Below are 19057 nucleotides of genomic sequence, written 5' to 3' on the forward strand. Positions count from 1 at the left end.
GGTTATGTCGATATAGGACTTGTTTTACTGTGGATATATATACTTGTATACCTGTATCCTCCAGCATCTTCACAAGGTCCTTTGCTGTTGTTTTGGGATTGATCTGCACGTTTCACACCAAACTACATTCATCTCAAGGAGACAGAATGCGTCTCCTTCCTGAGCAGTATAATGGCTGTGTGGTCCCATGGTGCTTATACTTGCGTACATTTGTTTGTACAGATGAACGTGGTATCACATTTATTTTTTCTGAGGTCTTGGTTTATTTCTTTTGATTTTCCCATGATGTCAAGCAAAGAGGCACTGAGTTTGAAGGTAGGCCTTAAAATACATCCACAGGTACACCTCCAATTAGAAGCTAACTGGCAAACTGTCTAAAGGCTTGACATCATTTTTTGGAATTTTCCAAGCTGCTTAAAAGCACAGTTAGCTTAGTGTATGTAAACTTCGGATACACTGGAAATGTGATATAGTCAGTTAAAAGCGAAACAATCTGTCTGTAAACTATTGTTGGAAAAAGTACTTGTGTCATGCACAAAGTAGATGTCCTAAATGACTTGCCAAAACTATAGTTTGCTAATATTAAATATGTTGAGTGGTTAAAAAAATTAAGTTTTAATGACTTCAACCTGAGTGTATGTAAACTTTTGACTTCAACTGTATCTGACCATTCAAATTATAAACCTTTTTCAAATCTCCCATTTTTTGGCTAAGGTTCTTAAACATGTCGTAGCGGCACAACTTCACAGTCACTTGTTACTTAATAAATTACATGACCCTTTTCAATCAGGGTTTAGATCTGGGCATAGTACTGAGACTGCTCTGGTTAGAGTTATGAATGACCTCCTTATCACAGCCGATTCCGGAGCCTGTAGTGTTTTAGTTTTGTTAGACTTCAGTGCTGCATTTGACACTGTTTGTCATACCATTCTAACTGAAAGGCAACATATGTGGGTTGGACTTTCGGGTACTGTGCTGGATTGGTTTAGATCCTATCTTACGGATCAGTCCCAGGTTGTTGTCTTGGGAAAAAACTAATCGGAAACAGCAAAAGTTTGTCAGGGTGTTCCTCAAGGGTCGGTCTTGGGTCCCATATTGTTCAGCATTTACATGCTGCCCCTTAGTCAGATCATCAAGAAATATGGCTTGGGGTATCACTGCTATCACTGATGACACTCAGATCTACTTCAGCACCAAGCCTGATATTACATCCACTGCAACAGTTCTTACTGACTGTTTGCAATAAAATAAAACATGGATGCAAATTAACTTTCTTAAACTAAACTGTTCTAATCATTGGTACACCAGCAGCTACTCAAAAGTGTAATCATTTTAAATTGACAGTTGATAATAGCCTGGTACTTCCCACCAATAAAGCACGTAACCTTGGCGTTATCTTAAATGCACAGTTAACATTAGATGCACACATAAAGAGTGTTTCAAAAACTGCATTTTAGCACTTTAGAAATATTGCCAGGATTACGCTCTTTCTCTCATTGCCTAATGCAGAAAGACTTATACATGCATTTATTAGTTCCAGAATTGATTATTGCAACACACTTTTTTCAGGTTTACCTGATTAAAATACATTCAGAATTCAGCTGCTCGTGTTCTCACTAATACATCACAACGTCAACACATTACTCCCGTGCTCTCTCAGTTACATTGGCTTCCTGTCCTTGCACGTACATACAAAGCAGTACATGGAATAGCTCCTTTTTACCTATGTGATCTTATTACTCTTTACACACCTTCTCGCTCTCTCCGTTCTGCTGGCTCTCTTAGTCTCCAGCAGCCTTCCTGCAGATTAAAAACTATGGGGGAGAGAGTTTTCTCATGCACTGCCCCTAGACTATGGAATGCGCTGCCTACTTCTATTAGGAATGCTCCCACGTTGAACTGCTTTAAGAAATTATTAAAAACTCATCTTTTTAAAATAGCTTATATTGATTGAATCCACTTCAGTTTAATTCACTGGGTCTCAGTTTGGTTGCATAAATTGTGGGATCAGCTTGACTGTAAGGTGCATGAGAAGTGCCTGACAAGACAGCCACATCTATGGCAAGTGAAATACAGCAAGTGTTTTATTTTTATCTGCTATTGTACTTTATTTCATTTTATTCTTCCTTGTTGAGTTTTATTTTGCTTTTTATTTTTAAGATTTATTTTCTTTGTATTTGTGCTGTAGTGCTTTGAGTGTGAGAGAGGCGCTTTATAAATAAAATGTATTATTATTATTATTATTATTATTATTATTAAAGAGGGTATCACTGTTAAAACAACCAATCAGAGATAAAGGGTGGAGCTAGACAGGAAAGCGACTGGACAAGAGAACATACAATTTTCAGGTGAGCCAGGAGTCTCATGACGTCGGCCATGTCAGCTAGGATGAGGAGGCGAGTGACGGCAGATAGGAGGGCACGGGCCGCACGAACCATGGTACCACGTTTCACAGAGGAGCAGGGGTCATCCGCAAACTCTGAGGAGGCCACACGCATGGTATCACCTACACAAAACAAGCAGGAAAGACAAAATGACAAATGTTTATTGTTACACCTTGCAGCAAATCCCTCAAGCTTTTTAAAAAATTGTTTTGACAAATTAGACTGCATTTACATGCCGATGGTTTATTAATAGCTGGGCACCTGTTTATCAGAGAAATAAACTATGAATACAGACAAGACTGCTAAGAGTGCTCGTTAGTAGAATAGCACACTCCAAAAACAGTATGTGCAGGGCTGCTGGTGTCTGGAAAATGATGCACCAGTTTCGGTCAAACTGTGTCATCCATGAATATGCAGTATATCACTTGTGTGACTCAATATTTTGCAACTTTTACATGTAAACTTTTAGAACTTTAACCACAGAAGGGACATCAAAAGCATCATGCTGCGACCCTTTGGTACATAACAGTGTATTTTGTCGCTCTATTCCTCTTTTTTGCACACAAACACACACACATACTCTACCAGTCAAAAGTTTGGAAACACTTGACCGAATTTATGATTGTCATGATTTTACAAACCGCTTGATGAAAAAGTTAACATAACATACAAATAGGAGGTAACCCCCCCCCCACCCCACCCCCCCCCCCATAATCAAAACAAGCAAGTACAACCCCCCCCCCCCCCCCCCACTCCCCAATAGTTATACCATGGTAAATGGAAGCATGTAAATGTGTGTTGCAACCCCTTCAAAGTTCAAGCCAAATCTACACCCTTGCATGTGGCACCTCGTGAAATTGGTTGAGAGAATGCACAGTGTTCAGAGTTCAGTTATCTAGGCAAAGGGAGGCTAATTTGAAAAAGGTAAAATATATTTTATATTGGTTTGTTTAACATTTTTTGGGCACTACATAAATCATATACTTCCAGTTGTGCATGTTTCATAGTTTTAATGCCTTTTCTATCACCTTAAAATGTGAAATACTGTAAAAATAGCACGATTTCCTCATACCTGTTTCTGCCAGGAAATGTTTATGCTGTTAGTTCTCTTACTCATCTTTCTAAACAACTTAGCCACAGTGGTCTTGGACTTTATACTGACACCTACTGGTGTGGATGCAACATAGCATGAACGCAATGGCAGATGGGATTGTAGAAATATCACTGAAATAGTTGTCACCACTAATCAATTTATTCTACAAATGTACAGTAAATATCCAATAATAGAGGGTTACAAAGATAAAGTGAGTATAGTATTTGGTTAGTCATGTGATCTCATTAAGTTTCAGATATATCAAATTCATCCAAAAATGTTTATTATTTTATCATTAACCCTCTTGCTGTTCCTAACCCACATGAATTGCTTTCTTTTGTGGGTTACAAAAAGAGATGTTAAACCGAATAACAGGCTCAGTCTCTATTTACTTTCATTGTATGATGTAATCATACATGAATGAGACTACCATACAGCCTAATGTTGCCTTCACGTGCTATCGGAATTATCATAAATATGAGTTTCCCACTCAGAAGTTGCACATGAATGACCCCTCAAGTCATAATTACGACTGGGAAATCCAGAGATAATTTTGATACCCGAGTTTCCGAGATGGGAGGAGTTCTAAACTTTCAACATGGTGGAGGAGAGTACAGTTTCTGTTTTGCATGAGAGGTCTTGTTAATTTTTCTAAATACAGCTAATCGTTAGCACTTGCCATTTTGGTCATATTCATTTATGTATATCAGCAACCATTCTATGCATGCTGTACATTTTTACACCTTGAAAATAGATAATTGTATTTGACCAAAATGCATTATCGTCAGCAAGCTGAGTGATATGTATTATCGTGTCAAACCATAGGCCTCAAGAAATATGTATGAATGAACCTGACGTCGTTCATGTTTCCTGTTCTTTCCAACAAGAAAGCACTTGAACAACTTACTCGTAATTGCCACTTCAAAAGTGGGAAGGAGGATAACTCTGATAGCACATGAAGGCAGCATAACATCTCAATTTGTGTTCCACATAAAAAAAAGAAAAAAAAAGAATGTTATACAGTTTTAGAACAACATGAGGGGTGAGTAAATGATCACTGAACTTTCATTTTGGGGGTGAACTATCCTTTTCAAGCCTAAAAATTGTTTCAAAAAACATCATTGAGTTACTTGTGTGCAGCATGCTTGCTAAAACAGTGAAAATGTGCAATTTGTCTCAGGGTTCAGCCCTATTGACAGAAACGAGTAATGATCTTAAAGTAACTAGACTTCCCACCCTCCATCTGAAAAGGTGCCACAGGCAGGAGAGAGTTGATTAATGACAGGTTAAAAAAAGCCCGACTGGGACATTTACAAATGTCATTTAATCTGAGAATGATATAGAGAGTTGAAAGCGAGTGGCCATAGAAGTGTCCATAGAAATAGGGAGGGAAGTAGAGAATACTTGTTTAGTCAGGGAGTTGTGTTCGCGTGCCTGTTTTGGCACTGTGTGGGTGAACACTTGCATGAACACAATAAATATGGACGTGCTTTTGTTTGCGTGTCTGTTCTGTGGTGCATTTCTCTCACATGCTGAAGTGAAATGACAGAATGCCAGCTATTCTTAACAGTGTCTCCCTGTAGTCCCTCTAAATGTGGGGGAAATGTCAGCACTCTCCTCTGGCTCTCTACATTGTTTTGGCAGCTCTACCTTCATGGACTAACCCCAGGAAATTATAATCTCATTTGCATCATAGCTACTGTATATATAAAACCGCTTATTGATTCCAACATACAGTAAAAGCATAATGTAACCATGGAACTAGTGAATAGAATAGATATACAGTAACTCACTGATTTCTGTTCAGTATAAATTACATTTTAGTACATATTGGCATCTTCAGATTAAAGGTGAATTGTGTAATTTCTATGCCACTAGTGTGACCAAAAGGAACTGCAAAAATAATAACTGTTTCCAAACAGGTTTCCCAAACACTCCTCTCATCTTCTATTGGTTGGACAAACCGAGAGTCCCACCTGATTGGCTGACTTTACGCAGCTTCCAGGAGTAAGGGTATGGGCTATGTTGTATTGTATTGTATTGTATTGTATTTATTTTATTTTATTTTTAGTTACAATGGCGGCCAAAAGTTTGGAATAATGTACAGATTTTGCTCTTATGGAAACAAATTGGTACTTTTATTCACCAAAGTGGCATTTAACTGATCACAATGTATAGTCAGGACATTAATAATGTGAAAAAATACTATTGCAATAAAAAAAAAAAAAAATGAGTTCTCATCAAAAAATCCTCCACGTGCAACAATGACAGCTTTGCAGATCCTTGGCATTCTAGCTGACAGTTTGTCTAGATACTCAGGTGACATTTCACCCCACGCTTCCTGTAGCACTTGCCATAGATGTGGCTGTCTTGTCGGGCACTTCTCACACACCTTACAGTCTAGCTGATCCCACAAAAGCTCAATGGGGTTAAGATCCATAACACTCTTTTCCAATTATCTGTTGTCCAATGTCTGTGTTTCTTTGCCCACTCTAACATTTTCTTTTTGTTTTCTGTTTCAAAAGTGGCTTCTTCTTTGCGATTCTTCCCATAAGATGCACCCCTGAGTCTTCTCTTTACTCTTGTACATGAAACTGGTGTTGAGAGGGAAGAATTCAATGAAGCTGTCAGCTGAGGACAAGTGAGGCGTCAATTTCTCAAACTAGAGACTCTGATGTACTTATCCTCTTGTTTAGTTGTACATCTGGTTTTCCACATCTCTTTCTATCCTTGTTAGAGCCAGTCTTTGAAGACTGTAGTGTACACCTTTGTATGTAATCTTCATTTTTTTTGGCAATTTCAATCATTGTATAGCCTTCATTCCTCAAAACAATGATTGACTGATGAGTTTCTAGAGAAAGCTATTTCTTTTTTGCCATTTTTGACCTAATATTGACCTTACGACATGCCAGTCTATTGCATACTGTGGCAAATCAAAAACAAACACAAAGACAATGTTAAGCTTCATTTAATGAACCAAATAGCTTTCAACTGTGTTTGATATAATGGCAGGTGATTTTCTAATACCAAATTAGCAATTTAGCACGATTACTCAAGGATAAGGGTTGGAGTGATGGCTGCTGAAAATGGGGCCTGTCTAGATTTGATCAAAAATTACTTTTTTCAAATAGTGATGGTGCTGTTTTTTACATCAGTAATGTCCTGACTATACTTTGTGATCAGTTGAATGCCACTTTGGTTAATTAAAGTACCAATTTCCTTCAAAAACAGCAAAATCTGTACATTATTCCAAACTTTTGGCCGCCAGTGTAAATTTTATGTAAATGTTATTTTTGGTTTTTTATGTTTTTTTATTATTATTATTATTTTATTATTAATAATAATTTGATTGTTTTGTTATTTATTTTATTTATTTATTTGTTTATTTATTTAGTTTTATTTGTTGGTTTTGTTCTGTTTAGTCTGCCTGGCAAAGTTTTGTTTACAAGTTACTGGGCTGAAACAGTTTTAAGTGCTTCTGAGGATGAAGTAATCACTGGATTTGCTAATGTTTGCCTGGTTAGTGGCATTAAATCCCTGAATTATTATTATTATTATTATTATTATTATTTTTTTTTTTTTTTTTTTTTTTTTTTAAGGCACAGAGTAAACTAGACATCCACAAGCAAAACTGTATATTATGTTGTCAGTGGGTTATGTCTGTGGAGAAAAATGCAAAAACTGCTCTGAGATCTGCGTATAGACAAATGGATACCAAACCAAGCCAGGACTGCTGGGGCAGAATGAAGTGTGTTAAAATACTCTGTGTGGACCATTAGTAAGCTGACCTTCAGCCGAGAAGAGGTTAATGAACAAACGCTAGACATAATTGCCCGAAAGGCTAACTGGTCCTGAGTATGTGCGTGTGTGTGTGTGTGTGTGTGCGCGTGCGCGCGCGTGTGTGTGTGTGTGGGCAGGTTTAAGTGGTTTACGAGGACTTTTTTTTTAGGTTACAAACTGGTAATTACAAGGGTATTATGCTATAAATGTGGTTTATGAGGACATTTCTAGTGTCACCATAATTGAAATCGCTTAAAAATTATACATACACATTTTAGATTTTGGAGATTCAAACTTTGTTCTTGTCCACCACTCATAATTGCTCTTCAGCAAGAGAATGTTCTGTGAAACACCATCAATAACAGTTTGCCATTTTCATAGAGATAATTTGGCTGAGCAAACACTAAGTCCAGTCCAGCCCACTGAGTCTGCAAGTGTTCAGAAAGGAAACACAATGGGTATGGGAACAGTCATAAAATAAAAATGGTAAAAGAGAGAGAAAGAGGGACAGATTCAGGCCATAAATAATAAGTTGCATGTATAGGTCTAGTCAGAGCCAAACAGAAAAGGCAAATCCATAGCAAACTGGCACTTTAGGAATTTTGCAGTCATTTGAGAGTCAGTGTTGTCAAAGTAACATAAATCTAAAAAAAAAACATCCTTAAGAGAGTCCTAAAACCTTTAGAGTGCTAATATGAGCCTTTACTTGGTTGCTTAATGGGACAGTGAAACAAATACATTCGTTCAGATTGAGTAATTCATGGTGACGATAGTCTGATAGGATGCTCACCTTGCTTGCGGACATCCTCTACAGCTGCGATAAGTTCCTCCTTCAGGTCCTGACTGTCCTTAGCAATCTGCTCACCCTTTTCTAGAAAGTTCTGTGTGGCCTGCTCCACGGACACAGCCAGCACATGAGCCTTCTTGGAGCGGCCTTTTTTCTTACTGGATGGGCCTTTGTTACTGGTGTTGACCAGGGTGGTCACCTGTTGATGAGAAGAGTCATATATGAAGATGGATTTAAGTTGCACAAAAAGGCTCAAACAAACTTTCACCAAAACTGGCTGTCATTTACTACAGCTTAAAACTGAGCCGCATAAATGTAAAGCAATTGGAGATGTGCAGTCCATACGGTGACACGTTGAATGAGAAGCAAACTGTGACTATACGATCGTTATGTCTGAACATTTATAATTAGGCCTGGACAGTTAAAGAACATGTGATATATTGATATCACATCAATGCAGTCTAATGTTAAGCTTTCAAAGGGCCTAAAAACAGTTCTGGCTTTTACTTTTTAAGTGGTGCAGGGCTGTGGGACCGTTCTCCATGGATAATGCATTTTCAAGGACACCCAAATTAAGCAATTGCCATAGTACAACAAGTGAAACTAATGGGGGACAGAGGACTAACTTACTGTAAGTTCCTTGAAACATCACAGTTATTTGTAATTTTACAAGTGAAAGTGTAAAAAACTCGGGGATTATGGGGAGGAGTAAATCTAGGTTATATACTGGACAGAAATTCAGCAAAAAACAAACACAGTTGTCTTTTTACGACTTTGAACCTAGTAAGTGATCTTAGGAATAGTTCACCCAAAATGAAAGAAAGCTTTAAGAGCTACAGCGGAGAGAACGGCAGTGTCTTTTCCTCATGCAAAGCTATCATATTTCTTCAGAAGACTTAGAATATAGCACACAAGTCTTACGGACTACTTTATGGTACCTTGATGGTGTGTTTCCATTTGGAGCTTGACAGCACCAGATTCCATTCACTTTCATTGTATAGAAAAGAGCAGGCTGAATTAGTTTCTGCTTAAATGTATTTGTGTTCCATAGAGGTTTTAATACTGATTTTTCTTTATTGGGTGAACTATTCCTTTAAGTAAGATGAGCTTCAACTGGGTTAATGATAATGCACTCAAAAGCACAATGGATAAAGTTTGGCCAAAAAGCATGAAATCAGGACAAAATATTTAAATGGCCTTGCACTATGCAAGGCATGAGCAATTAATGTTTGCAGCAAATGATGTATTACAAGTTTGTTAAAAGAACTGTAGAAACTGTATTGCCGGAGTATAGATCAAGACATAGCAAGAAGCAAATTACGCTGGCAGATTTAGTGTGTCAAGCAATCCCTGTTTCAGTTCAGGGATTATGGAGATGTCACAACACCCCCCCCCCCCTCCAAATTGCTGTGTTTTTAAGCTACATTACTTCCATCTTGAAAATTTCCAGTGAGAAAAAATCTTGTGAGAACAACACCATGAATGTTGTGGACCAGCATTCCAAACACAACGTATGCTGGTGACCAGCTATATGTTTAATTAATTTATTTATTTATTTATTTATTTTTCTGTAGCCAGGTATTCAGCAGGGCATTTCAGCAGTGTTTTGCATACCGTTGACTTTTAACACAAGGGTTTTAGTTTTTTCCTCATTTATTTCATCTCAAATTAATTATCTCTCCAAGGAAACAAATGTCATTTGTGTTGATGACTCATATGATGACGCATATGCTTAAATGTTTGAAATTATTTTTGTAGACAAAAATATAATTGTGCCACCATATAAATGTATTTCATTATAAAACTAAAATGTAATAAAAAAAAAATAAAAAAAAAGTTGGACCAAATAATAAAGAAAAACAGCCAATAAGTGCCCAACATATATGGGAACTCCTTCAATACTGTTTAAAAAGCATCCCAGGGTGATACCTCAAGGAGTTGGTTGAGAAAATGTCGAGTACATGTCTGCAAATTCTAGGCAAAGGGTGACTACTTTAAAGATGCTAAAATATAACACAGTTTTGATTTATTTTGGATTTTTTCCAACATAATTCTCATAGTTCCATTTATGTTATTCCATAGTTTTGATGACTTTACTATTATTCTAAAATGTGAAAAAAATAAAATACAAATTATAATAAAGAATGAGTAAATTTTTCAAAACTTTTGATCGTATATATATATATATATATATTCTGAGTTTTGCAACCGAAAGTGTTCCATAATAGGGAGGTAGATGGATATTCCGGTGGTCATGTGATCTCAAATGGTGACCAACTTTGTCGAATAAAACTGCTTTTTCAAGACCACTAAAATGACTCGAAATGATAAACATATAAAATGACATTTCATCATTTTATATTTACATATTTGTCCAAAGCAGTGTTTTGTTTTTCTTTTTTTTCTTTCTCTTTTTTTATTTTTTTTTTTATTTGTACGACTTTTTTTTTTCCAAGTGGGAAAAATTTTCCTTAGTGCACCTTGACACACAAACAAATAAATACTATGTTGATTAAAAAATTCCACAACACAAATGCAACTCAACACAACTAATTTAAAGCCAACCAAGTGCATCCCTAACAATCCTTGTCTAATTGGAGACACACTTCGCTGGTGGTGTTTTAGAGACATACAGAGACTGGGTTTCCATGGAGACGCCCACAGTTTTGTCAAAGTATGTCAACATAAGGTCAAAAGGTTAAAAAATAAATTGCACTTCCACATTACATGGTACAGCTGCTATACCAATAAAAAAAAATGTGAGAAAAGGTTTAATAAGAAAAGGATAAATGTGTTGAGCATGCTGAAAACTTTCAGATTTTTTATCTTTTTTTTCCTGTTTATTTAAAATTCAAATGGTTATTCCGTATTGCTGTTGCTATAATGTTTTGCTGTCAACAGACAGACTAACAGACAGACCAGCAAAGGATCTCAATCAAGGCTACATCACTTTGTGCAGCCTTATAGAAAGAGTGGCATATAAAATGAAGTGTAAATAATCTGATTTCACAGAAAATCAGATGAATGGGCCATGAAGAAAATGTAATTTCATGGTTTTAGAGAGAACGCCTACCTTCAACTAAGTTTGGTCTTTCTGATCTTAATATGCACATCCTCAGTTTGTTTTTTAGCCTCCCTGTACTATAGGCAAAATGGCACGCACTGAAAATATTGAAATAGCTTATGCAAAACAAGTAAAACCACTGATATATATATATATATATATATATATATATATATATATATATATATATATACATATATACATATAGAATTGGATTGCTGATGCAACAGTAAACTGCCAGCAAAAGGTGAACCGGATGTGATTGAGCGGCCATCTTGGTATGCCCAAACTCATAGAACATCAATGACCGACAGATAAAAAAAGTCCCCGTTTCACCGTCTCTGATCTCGGGATACGACAGTCACATTTGGCCCTCTAGTGACAATCAAGTTTAATGTTTAATTTGCTTGTTATGGATAATATTTGTTATGAGGGAGAAGATATACGAGGATCACAATGTCAGAGCATTCACCTGCCCCAGTGTGCAGCTTATCAGTGCAGATAACGATCACCAAAAGAAGTGGCAAAACTGTCCACAAGTTGTAATGTAAGTAGGAAAAGCTGTAATATTTGCTTGATTTGGGGTGACAACATGTCCTTTCCCTCGGAGGGTCGTTGTATGTTTTTTTATTTGCCTAAAATGCCTGGGATTTGCCTGTTATCATATTGAAGCGCTCGCTATAGTCATACATGGATACATGTGATAAATTACGTGTTCATTTGCCATTTAAACCTAGTGCATCAGTTTCATTACAACCAGCTTTGCGTGTCTCCCTCCCTCTGAGCGCCTGCTGCACGTGTGATAGAGGGAAAGAGAGAGTGCGCTCTTATTCAAATGACAGCAAGAAAAAGGCACTTTTTAAGGAAAACTAAAACAAGTAACTCTGAACAAACACTTCGATATTTGTAATAAATATGTCTGAAAATGGCTGTTTGCATCTTACCTCAGTTTCAGTGAACTTCAGCTGAACTGTTTGCCAGTGAAGTTAGTTAGATGTATACTGTTGATAAATGGTAGATACACATAACTGGCTCTGGCTTTTAAGAAACAGGAAAAATTCTTGACTTTAAATATATAATTACATGTGTGGGACATTTGCGTTGTAGAGATGTACAGGCAGATTTTAGATATAAAATCGGTAACTGAATGAGTAATGTTTAATCACTGAAAACAGAAGATTTGCTATTAAATCAATAGGCATACTGGAATGTTTGGACATAGCAATATGTCAGCACTGTGGCTTCACTGTTTTGACATCATAAGCAATCCAGTTCTATATTATAAATCAGTGAGTAATACACCATAAAATGCACCTCAACCCAACAAAAAAGTGTGGGCTCCCCTTGTGCTGGAACGTAGAAGAAAGACTTTTTCTACGAGCCGGCCCACAATCCTTTCATAGTTTCAGAGAAACAGAGTGTGGAGCAGTCTTGAATGGGGGCCCTGACAGCAGGGGGTCTTAGAGAGTTGGGAAACCTAATTGAAACCCTCAGCCACCCAGCAAAAATGACAAATGAATGTAACAGTCATTCCATACATGTCTGAATCCAAGGGAGCGCTGCTGGGGACGAGGTACCTTTTAATAGTGATACACGACAACAACCAAAGAGAAGTGTAATATTTTCTGTCTCAGTCCATTTTCTTGGGGTGTACAAACAAAGTCACAAAAATGAAAGAAGTTGCAGTGAAAAAAGAAAATAAGTAAAGGTAATGGACATTGTTTACACATAGCAAATAAGCATATGGAAATATGTGCTTAAGGTGATTCAATTTGCCACCTACATTAACATACTTTGTAGCCAACTATATAAATCTATACATTCAATTCTTTCATTTCTATATCCACACTGGGGCTTTGTGTGTTGTTTTGTGTTAAAGTTCATAGTGTCAAACAGTTGACTTTGGTTCTTAAGACCACAGTATACTTCGGTTTTGACGCAAACGCTCAGCGTATGTGTACTGTCGAACGCGCAGCCTTGCAAAGTATACTCCATTTACTGTGAGCGCATACACAGGCAGTATGCTACGATATACTAGACTATTTCTCTTCAGGAGTTTAGAGCCATAAAGATGTCTTTATATTTCTTCAAACTCTTCTTAAAAAGCTAAACAAATGCAGGTCTCTCTCCATCTCCTGACCTCCTCACACACATGTTCTTGATTTTCACATCCACTGTTGTTGTTTCCACCTTTGTCTCCTGTTGTTTAGCAGCGATTACATCTTCTTGTGGACCCACTAATTAGTGCAATTAATTCCACGTGCATGCACATTCTGCGTGTTCAGAGTATGCGTGGTAAGAAAAATCTGTCTGGATGCATTCAGTGCTGGAGCACTCTGCCGGTGATGAAATTTGCATCTCGAGTCCTGTCTGCTGACGCTCAGTGTTTTGACTTTAAACTTTAGGACTTTAATCTCAAATCTTTTTAACTAAACTTGATGCTTCAAATTTCCAGAGTCAAGTAATTTTTCTGTCCACACTGATAATAATGATGTCATCTGCATTATGTTAAAATATGTGCACGCAAATCAGTCTAAGAATATCGTAAAATGTCCTGATAGACTTATAAGGGACTTTCTCCTGTTTGTAGGCTATTTTGATTTATTTTTATTTCTTTTAATGTTTCTATATTGCAATTAATATTCACTGCAAAATGTGTGCTTGACACATTTCACAATTGCTTGGAACCTCCTGCCTCCAGAATAACGTTGTTGTGCATGCACAGACATACGTAAATGAAAATTCAGTTTCAGCCAATATTAATGTCAGAAATACGAGGAGAAACCGCAGATAGCAACATATTCCAGAGTTAATGTAGCCTAAATATTCAGCTTCATATGGTAAGAATAAATAAATAAATAAATAATTTAATTAAATATTAATAACCTAATAATAATAATAATAATAATAATAATAATAATTATTATTATTATTATTATTATTATTATGAATAGGCATATACAAGGTATATTTTATTAATAGAAACTATAAATGTAATAGAGTAAAATTTAAAAATGGGCATTTCATTTAGTTTTGATGCACTTCTGGTTCTGTCCAAATTCAGATACAGATAATTTTGCAATAGGAACAGATTATTTATAATCATTTATTTTAAATTTGTTGCGATGAGGAGGAGGGCGTGGCTGGGCCGGGAGGCTGCATAGCCGGCGCTGAATCAGCTGATCAGCAGGAGAGCAAGATAAAGGGGAGCCGGAGACAACAGTTTGAGAGAGAGACGCACGCGGCCATGTTGCATGTATGTCTGTGTTTGTTTATGTTTGTTTTAAGTTAAGTTTGACATTAACACTTTATGTTTACTGTTCAGCCAGTTTCCGCCTCCTCCTTGCCTATACTTGAATTGTTACATTTGTATAGCTATATCTTGTTAATTATTTGTTAGTTTTGTTTGTAAATGTATTGTTAATTATTTATTATTTATTGTGTTTTGTGTAGTTAATATATGCCAATTTTAAGTTAATACATCCAAATTTGTTGAATACTGTATTGTGGTTTCATTTTTGGTGGGCCTGGATCCAGGGCGGGTGGCCTCTGAGTAGGATTTCACTTAGGGCCCTCATATGCCAGAAACGGTCCTGTGTGTAAAACACAGCTCCTGGGGTAATAACGTAACTTGATGTGTCACACCATTTATTTCTATGCATTGGGGGATGTTTATAACAGAATGTGTCCTTATAAATGCAAAACTAGACATAAGCTGTAGAAAACGTCCTTGTTAATTATGTTGCAGTGTAGCATGATTCAGATTTCATCAGGAACTGACACAATAACTACTGATTTCTTCTGTCAGCTAACTGTAAAAAGTTAACATCTCTAACGCTCCTGAAGACCTTCAAACTGTCACCACAACTGTGGTTCTATAACATTGGATGAATCATTGTCTTGAAATGTGACCATTCCACTTCATTGACTGGATTTAAACAGACTTCTGAATTGTGCTTTGACAGATTCATCAAACATGAATGCAGTCACTAATTAACACAGGTCCGATGTCCTGCCATACATGGCAGCTGCTCTTTCCTATAGCAGAACAGAAGGAAATGCAAAACGCTCACAGATGAAAAAGAGGGAAGCCCTACAGGATGGGAAAGAATGAGGACATGTGTGCTTGAGCTGTCCTGTGGCCCAATTAGAGAGAAGTATCACTCTGAGCTGAAGCAGGTGGCCTGTAGAAAAGACTGACAGCTCCCTGCAAAAGCACCTGCCTAACCATGCGGCAAGATCTAACACTTAGTCAGGCTCACTTTAACCTGCAAAACCGGGCTCACAGCCAGATTGAAGACTTGAGTTATTGCACTTGAGTAAACGAAAGAAATAAACTTACCTTTATTTTAAACAATTGCTCAGTGTAGCAAAACATGGAACTGCTGGGGGTCCAAGCGTTATAAAACTGTCAATGGGATATTAAAGACCTGCGTGTGGTGAGTGACCTGAAAACTCTAAATGAGGTACAATAAATGCCACAGTCTGTACTGTGTATATCATAGGATTCCGGTGCTGACCTTTCCCCATGGTCCATAGACCTCTATGGTTCTGCTTTATCAGTAATCAATAACACTAAATGTTTCGCAAGTGATCTCCTTGGCTCAGAGGGCCCACCAATGAATCCAACCATAGATAATTAAAAGGGCACCACAATGCTGTTTGTGTTTCTGCTGGCTTTTGTCTGAGCCCACTTCTCAGGGCCTCATTCTTTTTATGCCGCTTAATATATTCAAGGTAATATGACATATGCCATATCCAGTTTTGGGTGTAATGCTATTACAAAGTAGTTAGTTACTGTAATCTATTTGCATTTCAGTATATATATATATATATATATATATATATATATATATATATATATATATATATAGGAAATATACATTACTTTAAAACCGTTGAGCTGAAAAACAAAACAATTTCAAGGAAAAGTGTCAGTGGTGGTTTCAGAAACTAACTGCACAATAAAGGCATTAGTAATGTGATTACATTTTCCATTATGTAATCAATAAAGTATTCTTATTACAGTTTTAGAGAAGTAACAAGTAATCTGTGAAGAATTACTTTGAGTAAATTATCCAACACTGGCCATATCTTCTATTTTTGGACAGGTATTGCAGACACTGTGCACAATTTTAATCATTCCTACATGTTTCACATTAATAATGCACACAATTCCGGCACATATTTATTCACTATGACATGAATTACTAAATTAAGATACACAGGTGCTATGATCTAATCTTGTTTATGTTAAATAAACCTAATCTGGTGCAGTTTTCAGATAAAAGACATTAATGAAAAGTCAGAGATGAGCTTAGAAAAATGGAACAACCCAGGAACATGTCAAATCATTGACAATTAAATTCAGCTGGTTAATGATTTAGAAGGTTGATATGTACTGTAAGAATGTCAACATTGGTCCAAAAGGGTTATGCTACACTACCAACTTCAATATATTTATCTCTCCACAAACACTTTGGTCCAGCTTATGTCTCTTTATGTAGTAGAAAAAGAAATGCAATACATTACTGAGCCACCCAACAACTGCTTAGCCAAATACAAGAAAATCTAACCATGTACAAATAACAAGGCCTAATTATGTATGTGTATGGTCTAATGCTGTGGACTGGAAATCACTGTATTAATTAAAGCCATGAATAATATTACATTGGTTTTATAAAGAAAGAGAAGGAAGTACATCAGGGAAGTGTCTCAGAGCACCTCTTCTCCCAACAGATTATTGGCCACTGGCTTACCTACAGTTAGAATGTATCTATATCTATTGCTTATCCATAGTGCTTGAGGTAATTTCCAATTCTGATTAAATGTCATCAGGTTCACCCATGAGAATAAAGGACAGAGAGATTCATACATTATCTTATCAGCAGGACCTCCGCATTCCTTCTCCTCCTCACCTCATCTCTCTTTCTGTGTGTTGAGAATACATTCCGAGATAGATTTTCATTCCAGAATTCCATTCAGAGAGAGTGAAAATGACACTGACAAAATCATTTGAATGAGGACAGCCATAAAGATCATTTCATGATTGAAAAGCCCTGAGGGCGAGCGCTCCCCACTAAAACAATACCACCTTGTGCTTACCAGCTCTGTCCTGAGGTGAAGGTAAAAGATCCCTTCAAATAATCACAGAGAGAGTGGATCTCTGCCAAAAGAATAGAGACTGGAGAGAAATCCTTTGTTTCTCCTAACCCACCAGGTTTAGTCAGAGCATATTAGCTCCTCAGCGAGGGGCAAACAGAACAGGTGCCAAGTGAGAGAGATCTGATGCCATGTGCCAAAACGGCATTGAAATAAAGTGATGAAGACCTATAAATATCTGAAGTCATTCATTTTACCTGCTTTAATCACATTTATGCACACTTCCAGAGTCGGGCTCTAAAATTACCAACAAAAAGAACCAACTTTAGCAAATATTTCATCGTTCATAATCCCAGAATAAAAAAAGCAATGGATATTCATCACAATGTAATAACTTTATCTGCCTTTTTTTTCTTCTTCTTTCTGATGTAACCAATGCTCTTCTTTAAAAAAAATATATAAATAACGGAACCAAATTATTTTCATGACTTTGGGTTCCGTTAACGGTTCTCAAACCTGCATTCTTCTTGCGATACAGACGCAACACCATACTAAAATACTCAGACAATGTTTTCTGCACTGCTAATCAGTGGCGGCGCAACATCACTCCAGAATCTACAGTGATTCCCAAAGTAATTTATTTTAATTTATCTTATGAGCCGATTTTTTTTTATCTACATCACAAAACATACAGCTCTATCTCCCAAACTAGTTACTCTGATCAGCCGGTTCTTTTTAGTGAGTCAAAAACATATTGAATGACCAAGTCCTTCATCATGTCTATCTCGTGAGAGTAATTGCTGACTGGTTGTTAATTTGACAATGTGTAGTTAAAGATAAACATTATGAGTTTTGTTGTAATTAGTGTTTTTTTATTTATTTATTTATTTTTATAAAAACTAACAATTGAATAAAATAATAATAATAAAAATTTTTTTGCAAAAATCTGTCTATTAAAATCTAAAATGGTCTCATCATTTGGCACTAGACCACGGAGGGAAATAAACACAATAAGAACCACATTTCTTATTTCCAAATATTTCATTTCCCAAAAGTAAAGAATCGTTAATGGAATCAGAATCGTTAAATCACTTATAATTACCATTCTTATGGATATTAGTTCTAGAAAATCATGTCTCGCCCTACATTATTTCTTGCTGAATATTCTGTTTTACCTGTCACATTTTAAAAGTTAAAGTTGTTGGGAATGCTGCTACATGTTGTCTTTAAAGGTTTATTTATGGACCTTACTGAGAGTAGACTCATATTAATATTTAATTTGACCCAAATGAAAACAAGGGTTTGAGGAAATAAATTCAAACTGTTCAGTCATTGAAAATTTTGCTTCAGTGAAAATTACACGTGACCTAGGACTCCCTCACAGCCTTGTTTTCATAACCATTAAAATAATTAAATACAACGTTGACACTCAATAAGGTGCAATAACAAGCATTTAAGGCAGGGGTGGGAACGTCAGACCCCAGGGCCGTATAAGGCCCACGAGACCATTTCACCCAGCCCACGAGGCCATTTGAGAAATGATTTGAAAAGCAAAAAAAAAAAAAATGGCCTTGATTCAATTAACTGTAAAAACAAAATAAAAAATACAATTAAAATAATGATAAAAATTATTTTAAATGATAACAATACAAAATATTGTACAATAGACTGACCTTTTAGTGCATTTTTTTTCCTTGGTGCTTGAGCACCTAATGTAATGCGCAAGTGAATTTCAACCCACAATCAGAAATTGCAAGCAATTGTATGACCCGCGGATAATTTTGTAAATACTCAATTGGCCCTATGGGAAAAAGATTCCCCAGGGTTCAATTTTAGGAAACTTTAAA

General features: G+C 36.5%; 1 protein-coding gene across 2 annotated transcripts in view; it reads right to left on the reverse strand.

Annotated features, from left to right (window-relative positions):
* The window catches only part of LOC127444566 (catenin alpha-2), a 784313-nt gene that overhangs the window by 639463 nt on the left and 125793 nt on the right, over window positions 1-19057 (reverse strand). For both annotated transcript variants that reach the window (XM_051704010.1, XM_051704013.1), the window contains exons 3-4: window positions 8048-8243; window positions 2340-2506 (exon numbers count right to left, since the gene is read on the reverse strand). In XM_051704010.1, coding sequence (XP_051559970.1) covers window positions 2340-2506; window positions 8048-8243 — 363 coding nt within the window. The remainder of the gene's footprint in view (window positions 1-2339; window positions 2507-8047; window positions 8244-19057) is intronic.

The sequence above is a fragment of the Myxocyprinus asiaticus genome, chromosome 8 (assembly GCF_019703515.2).
Source record: "Myxocyprinus asiaticus isolate MX2 ecotype Aquarium Trade chromosome 8, UBuf_Myxa_2, whole genome shotgun sequence".
In the NCBI taxonomy this organism is placed as follows: Eukaryota; Metazoa; Chordata; class Actinopteri; order Cypriniformes; family Catostomidae; genus Myxocyprinus; species Myxocyprinus asiaticus.